General features: G+C 35.8%; 1 protein-coding gene across 1 annotated transcript in view; it reads left to right on the forward strand.

Annotated features, from left to right (window-relative positions):
- The window catches only part of FSD1L (fibronectin type III and SPRY domain containing 1-like), a 61093-nt gene that overhangs the window by 27138 nt on the left and 26021 nt on the right, over positions 1–7934 (forward strand). The window contains exons 6-7 of the mRNA XM_010843616.1: positions 1059–1081; positions 7679–7800. Of these exons, the coding sequence (XP_010841918.1) occupies positions 1059–1081; positions 7679–7800 (145 nt within the window). The remainder of the gene's footprint in view (positions 1–1058; positions 1082–7678; positions 7801–7934) is intronic.

The raw sequence follows: 7934 nt of genomic DNA on the forward strand, positions 1-7934 counted from the left end.
TGACCAGTACCAAGTAAGAATATTAGAACTGAAGAAAAGAAGAAGCATTGCTGTATACGTCTAATTAATGTTTAATTAAATTGAGTAATTGTTAACTATTACCATGTGCCAAGCTTTATGCTAGACACTGGGGATAGAGTTTCAGGCATAACAGCCATCTTCTACATCAGATGTGTTGTTAATTATGCTGCTCAGTGTAGGGAAAAACTTTTGTTGGATCTATTATATGGTGTGTAGATTTAAAGGGGATAGCAATGCCTATATTTTTCATCATTTTTCTTAGATGTACGGTACCAAATAATAGCTGTGCACTCTTCCTAAATTTGTGCTAGGATTCTCAAAAAAAGAAAAAAAGATATCTTAAGTAGTGTAGGTTTAAGTTGGCAGCTTTTATGAAGTCATCTGAGGGAAAGACCCATTGCTGCAAGTGTTTCTTTGGTTTCTCCTTATCTGAATTTTTGCCATTACAGCTTCATTCTTTGGGGTAAAGGGTTGTAGAACTGCAGCCTAGTTTTATATGTTAGCAGGCAAGCTCTAAGAATACAAAGTCCTTGCCCATGTGGAGGCAAATAGAGAAAACTTGGAACAACCATTATGAAGTGGTGAAAGAGATCTCTGAAGAAAATTTGGAGAGCAGATTTGAAATATATAAGAAACCATCAGAATGCATAGAAATGTGTGCCCCATGAAGGAGATTGAGTGTTCTAGTTGAAGAGTATCAGACTGAATGAAGGTGTGAATGAAACACACTGGTGTGTGTTGATAATCTTAAGGTAAGAAAAAAAATTTACAGTCATCTGAAATTAGTTTGAAGTGTTAAATTTTCCTCCTTATTTTAAGGTGATATATATTTATATGGGGACCAGATTTACTATAGTTCTAACATCACATTGTGCAAGCTGACATGAACTGTACAAATTATAGGAAATTTGTTTTGGTGAAAATGAACTAATCTGTTCCAGGGATTTTATCCTAACTTTTCTTGCATGTCACTGCCATTGAAACTTGCATGAAAAGCACTAACTGCCTTCTTTCTCTTCTCCCTGATTTGCTCCAAGGCTGCCAGACAGATCAAGGATAGGTATGATATAAAACCTACATTTTTTAAAAGTATCAACATTTAAATCAGAAATGAAATTCAAATAGTTTCTTATTAGAATCTCATTAGTTAAAATAAAAATATCTAATGGCCAAGTACAGAAAAAAAAAAACAGCATCTTCTGCCTATATTCTAGAATAAAGAACATATCAGCAAGATTTTTTAAAAATACAGTTTTGGACAATTATGTGCTTCCAGAAGAATTTCATTTCTGATATAATGTAGTTTTAGTATAGTCCTTAATTAGCTATGCTAGTAGATGGGAAACCATTTTGAATGATGTAAAAAATATTCCTGGAATGCATATTTTGTTGTTAAATTTTATAAGCATGTCTTATTTTATGAAAAGTTACAGCATTATATTGTTCCTCAAGAGCTAAAGCACTCCTCCTTCACTGCCCTCCTATCTAATATCTTTGTATTCTCATTTCATCCTGTTCCTGGTGCCATCTCTTTCTGTTTCTAATGCCACTGCTGTCTAGTTGGTGGGAAGAGGGAAAAAAAAAATGGTGACAGACTTTGGCTTAAAGGTCTTTACCATTCCCAGGGCCAGGATGAGGAAGGGTAATTCAGTCCTTGTTGTAAGAATATAGCAGAGGGCTGTTGGCAGCTTTGGATTGGGTTATCACAGAAGGGATGGTTTTGATCGGCCTGGCTAGTCACTGAGCATTGACTATAGTGAGATTGTCACTTTTCAAGTTTCTTCTTTTGAGGATTATGAAATTCTCTGAAAGGCATAGCTCTTCAAAGCACCACTCTGAGTCCTAGATGAAATTATTCATCAGATAATTCGCAAAATTATTATTTATATATTATGTGAAAACCAGTGTTGCTGTTGTTAACCTTGGCTGAAGACTTGTGTTTTTCTCGTGGCCTTTTATTTGACTAGAGGGAAGATTCACATTGACTTTCATAGCATTCTTAGCACAAATAATTTTTCTATTTTTTGTATGTTTTATTTCATTTTAAAATAAATTTTTATCAAAGTATAGTTGACTTAACAGTGTTTTGTTCTGCTGTACAGCAGAGTGGATCAGTTATACATGTACATATGTCTACTCTTTTTTTAGATTCTTTTCCCAAATAAGTCATTACACAATATTGAGTAGAGTTTCATGTGCTGCTGCTAAGTCACTTCAGTCGTGTCCAACTCTGTGCGACCCCATAGACAGCAGCCCTCCAGGCTTCCCCGACCCTGGGATTCTCCAGGCAAGAACAGTGGAGTGGGTTGCCATTTCCTTCTCCAGTGCGTGAAAGTGAAAAGTGAAAGTGAAGTCGCTCAGTCCTGTCTGACTCTGTGCGACCCCGTGGACTGCAGCCCACCAGGTTCTTCCGTCCATGGAATTTTCCAGGCAAGAGTACTGGAGTGGGGTGGCATTGCCTTCTCCCATAAAGACATGGGTTATTCTTATAAATCCTGATTATGAGATTATGAGAGTTTAAGGTGAAAAGTATTGGCTGTATGAGGAATGGATGCTAGGTAGGTCAGTGTTTTGGATTAGCTTTGGCTTGTGTCTCCTAGACTTTGCTATAAGTAATTCATCTACTGTGGCTAGATTATTATTTTATTTTGCCACCTCCTCCATTAAATCCTCCTCTGGTCCCTGATTTTCTGGATTAGAAGTCACTTCCTAATCAGGTTTTAGGCTGCCCAAAGACTTTTGAGAAAAGCCTTGCAAAATCTTCTCTCGTTCTTGTCCTTGGAATCTAAATGGTTCTCTGCCTCCCAGATTCCTGCCCTTACTCCTGACTTATTTCTCTTTGTCCTGATTTGTCAGAATTTAATTTTATGATCAGTGTTCATGGCTGAATATTCTTCAGTGAGTCTAGATGTCTTTGCCCAAAACCAGCCTCTTGAATATATTTCATAATACCCAGAGTATCCAGGTGATCTCAAAGGAGTCAAAGTTCCTTTTTTTCTGCCAGAGCAGCTCCATTTTTTGTTGCTGTTGTTTTTCAAAGTATATGGGTTTTTTTTGCTACCTTCAAAGTTTGTACTTCCGAGGTAAGGAACATTTTTGAGTCTTGGCTTAATTTTTTTTAATTTGGCTTTTTATCTTCATAATGTTCAGGTTTCTCTGATACAGTTTTTACGTGCTCTTTCAGGAAGCAAGCTTCTAGAATTCAATATTGATATTTTTAGTACAAAAATAAACATATAGTCATAATAAAATAATTATCTTCATTAAGGGAAGGAAGGATTACTTCCTTATAAGAGAGCAGAAGTGGTATTTAAGGAATGGATAACATAGCTGAGCAGGCAATCAAAAAATAAAGTATCTATGAGAACTCAGTACTTATTTTCTGTGATAGATATTATACAGAAGAAATGGCAGGAGTGACAGGAAAACCTAAAGAAATGATGAGAAGATAATACATAGAGTTTTAGAACTTTAAAAATCACTAGTATAGGCTTCCAACTGCTTAGTCAGGTTGGAAGATGATTAATTGAGGTATACTATGAAGAGTTACTAGTTCTTGAAAGAAAGGGATCATGAAAGAGAGTCAAGTTAATGTAGTAGGTAGTTTGAAGAAATTGTGTTCATTCTTACTATTTTGCAGTTTTCTCTTTGCAAAAATAAAACTAGGAAGAAGAGATCTTTGTATTTAGCTTGTACTATTAAAAATGAACCAAGAAAGGCAAGATGAATTAAAACATCGCTAACCACATGGATCTTGTAATGTAGAGACATATATGGATTTTAGACAGTTGGGTTGGGCTTTGAAGCATCATTCGGTTCAGTTCAGTTCAGTCGCTCAGTCGTGTCCGACTCTTTGCGACCCCATGAATCGCAGCACGCCAGGCCTCCCTGTCCATTACCAACTCCCGGAGTTCACCGAGACTCACGTCCATCGAGTCAGTGATGCCATCCAGCCATCTCATCCTCTGTCGTCCCCTTCTCCTCCTGCCCCCAATCCCTCCCAGCATCAGAGACTTTTCCAAATGAGTCAACTCTTCTCATGAGGTGGCCAAAGTACTGGAGTTTCAGCTTTAGCATCATTCCTTCCAAAGAAATCCCAGGGCTGATCTCCTTCAGAATGGACTGGTTGGATCTCCTTGCAGTCCAAGGGACTCTCAAGAGTCTTCTCCAAGACCACAGTTCAAAAGCATCAATTCTTCAGCGCTCAGCTTTCTTCACAGTCCAACTCTCACATCCATACATGACCACAGGAAAAACCATAGCCTTGACTAGACGGACCTTTGTTGACAAAGTAATGTCTCTGCTTTTGAATATGCTATCTAGGTTGGACATAACGTTCCTTCCAAGGAGTAAACGTCTTTTAATTTCATGGCTGCAATCACCATCTGCAGTAATTTTGGAGCCCCCAAAAATAAAGTCTGACACTGTTTCCACTGTTTTCTCCCATCTATTTCCCATGAAGTGATGGGACCGGATGCCATGATCTTCGTTTTCTGAATGTTGAGCTTTAAGCCAACTTTTTCACTCTCCACTTTGACTTTTATCAAGAGGCTTTTTAATTCCTCTTTATTTTCTGCCATAAGGGTGGTGTCATCTGCATATCTGCATCATTATTTGTTGATATATTCAGTCTAAAAATAAGTTCAGTCTTTTAGAAAATTATTGCATAGTTGTACCTCTAACTTTATTTTTGGAGATTGAAATTTTCATTGTCTAGAAAATAACTTGTTTTTAGGCTTTGATAAGCCTTTTTAATGTGTTTTTAGAGAATGTTTTTTTCCTTTGAGGCCATAGTGATCTTATGGCCCAGATTTATCTTGAAAGGTGTATGTGCTATGCTTTTATTTATTGTTTTGTTTTTGATAGGTTTTAATTGAAGTATAGTTGATTTACAGTGTTGTGCTAATTTCTGTTGTACAGCACAGTAATTCAGTTATACATGGATATATGCATGTTTAAATATTATTTTCCATTATGATTTATTACAGGAGAGACCATTATGATTAAATCAAGTTTATAGATAAAGTTTCAGGTTTCAGTTCTTTAAAATACTCTCAGATATTTTTCTCAACAGTTTTCAACGAACTTTTAAGTCCCCATGTTTAGAAGCAGCCAAATTCACACCTGTTCATTGATTCAGTGGGCATTTACTAAGTACCAGTCTGAATATAGCTCTTTAAGAAATCTTTAAATCTGTGGTGGGAGGTGGAAGGGAGGTTCAGGAGGAAGGGGGACATATATATACCTATGGCTGATTCATGTTGATCTATGGCAAAACCCAACACAATATTGTAATAAAGCAATTATCCTTCAACTAAAACTAAACTTAAAAAAAGAAAAGAAGTCTTTAATTCAGAAGATACTAGAGCTGGAGAGAACACATGTAAGACTTAGCCTTTGTTCCTAACTTCTTATTGATGTAATCTGAAATTGTATATTGAGAACCAAGAGCTTAAAGTAATAGTGTGTGAAATTCTCAGCATTACACTTGGCATTCAGTTAAGTGTGAGTTCCTTTCTCCATAAATTGTTTTTCAGTATAGCACAACCTTCTTAAGAAAAAAATTGAAGTATAGTTGATTTATAATGTGTTAATTTCTGCTGAACAGCAAAGTGACTCAGTTACACATATGTACATTCTTTTTTATATTCTATTCCATTATGGCTTAACACAGGATGTTGAATATAGTTCCTATGCTTCACGGTGGGACCTTGTTGTTTATCCATTCTGTATATATAGTTTGCATCTTGTTCTTGCTAAATCATACCCAACTCTTTGCGATCCCATGGACGGCAGCATGCCAGACTCCTCTGTCTTCCACTGTCTCCCAAAGTTTACTCAAATTCATGTGCAAGTTAGCATCTGCTGACCCCAAATTCCTGCTCTGTCCCTCCCCAGCTTCCCCTTGCCAACCCCAAGTCTGTTCTCTATGCCTGTGTGTCATTTTTTGTTTTGTAGATAAGTTCATTTGTGTCTTTTTTTAAGTTCTACATATAGGTGATATATGGTGTTTGTCTTTTTCTTTCTGACTTCACTAAGCATCATCTCTGGTTGCATTCATGTTGCTGCAAATGGCATTATTTCGTCCTTTTTCATGGCTGCATAGTATTCCATGGTGTATATGAACCACATCTTCTTTCTCCACTCACCTGTCTGTGGACTTTCAGCTTGTTTCCGTGACTTGGTTATTGTGAATAGTGCTGTTAAGAACATGGGGTATGTGTATCTTTCTGAATTACAGTTGTCCAGATATATACCCAGGAGTGAGATGGCTGAATCATATGGCAACTCTGTTTTTAGTTTAAAATCTGAGGAATTTCTGTACTGTTTTCCATAGTGGCTGCAACAGTTCACATTCTCACCAACAATGTAGGATGGTTCTCTTTTTCTGCACACCCTCTGCAGCATTTATTATTTGTAGACTTTTTTAATGATGGCTCTTCCATTGTGAGGTGTGGTGCCTCATTGTAGTTTTGATTTACAGTTTTTTAATAATTAGTTATCTTTTCATAGCACTTTCTTCTTGATAAATAGATCAACTATTGTTCACTCTTTGTTACTACTAAAGTGATTACTTTTCTAGTTACCTAATAAAGTAACTGAATACAGCAACATGTTTAATCCCTTTCATACCATTGATCTTTAGGGTAGTTTGATAGATCTGAATGGCTAGTCCTGGTATTCCTTTTGTTCCTGCAACTCTGTTTTCTTCCTCTCCCAGATTCTGTTCTAGGAGGACAATGGTCATGAATAGTATTTTGGTGTCATTCTTTGACCAAAGATAATAAGGGTAATTACTTTGTGATATATGTAGATATCTACTATAATATGAAAAGTTGAAGTTTGAGATAAAATAACAATAGAGTATGGGAACTTCTTTTAATCTCTAGTTTAAATTGACAGAACGATTTCTGTCTACTTTAGGTAAAATGAGCTCTGGTATGGTTTCTTTCTTTTTTGCTATGTATACTATATTCATCTAAAATATATTGAATGAGTTCCTACTATTTCCATGGCATATGGTTTCACAGGGCTGTTTCTTCTTGTCTGCTTCCATTCAGCTGATGTTAATACATCAGAGTGATAGCTTCTAGCATAGTGTTCAGAATTGTGATTTCACTTCTCTCCTTCCTCATCCATAGCCTTTCTTTAGCAGCTACCAAACAATACAGTGTTTGGTCAGTGTACTTTACTTTTATTTAAGGACACGTGGGATGGCTGTGGTGACTAGGCAGAATGTTTGATTCAGGTGTATTTACCATTCATTATTTGGCATATGAAAAGGAGTGAGGCTGGCATCAGGAAGTCAGATTGAGTTTACAGAGATTCAGATGACTGTTGAGTCCGTTAAAGATGATTTGTCTTGGATATTTGTCTCTTGAGTCTTTTGTGTTTTTATGAAGTTTTATAAAACTGACTGGAGGAAAGTTCTTTAAAGGTTATTTAAATGTCTTTAAAAACATTTTACATTTTTTAAAGTTAATTTTCAAAAGATCTAAAAGCAAATTTCTATTAGTTTTGTTATCTTTGTTAATAGCTTCAGAAACCACTAGAGTGGAGAAATAAGTTCTATCTGTTCACTTTATAAATTAAATATGATGTGATACTTCCCATTCTTTTATTTTTAAAAGAATGTTTATGTCTGTGTTTGCTATAGAGTAACAATGGCTTCAGCCTTTCGCCTTTCTTTGAAACCAAAGGTCAGTGACAACATGACTCATTTAATGGTGGATTTTTCTCAGGAAAGACAGATATTGCAAACTTTGAAGTTTTTGCCAGGTAAGTTAGTACATATATTACATATAAAGTTATGTATAAAACCTCTTTTTTCCTTTCAAGATTTTTTTGTAATGAACATTAGAATTTGAATATTAAGGAAATATAGTGTGTTTTTTTTTTTTTTTAATTTTTGC

The sequence above is a fragment of the Bison bison genome, unplaced genomic scaffold (assembly GCF_000754665.1).
Source record: "Bison bison bison isolate TAMUID 2011002044 unplaced genomic scaffold, Bison_UMD1.0 scf7180017864183, whole genome shotgun sequence".
NCBI lineage: Eukaryota > Metazoa > Chordata > Mammalia > Artiodactyla > Bovidae > Bison > Bison bison.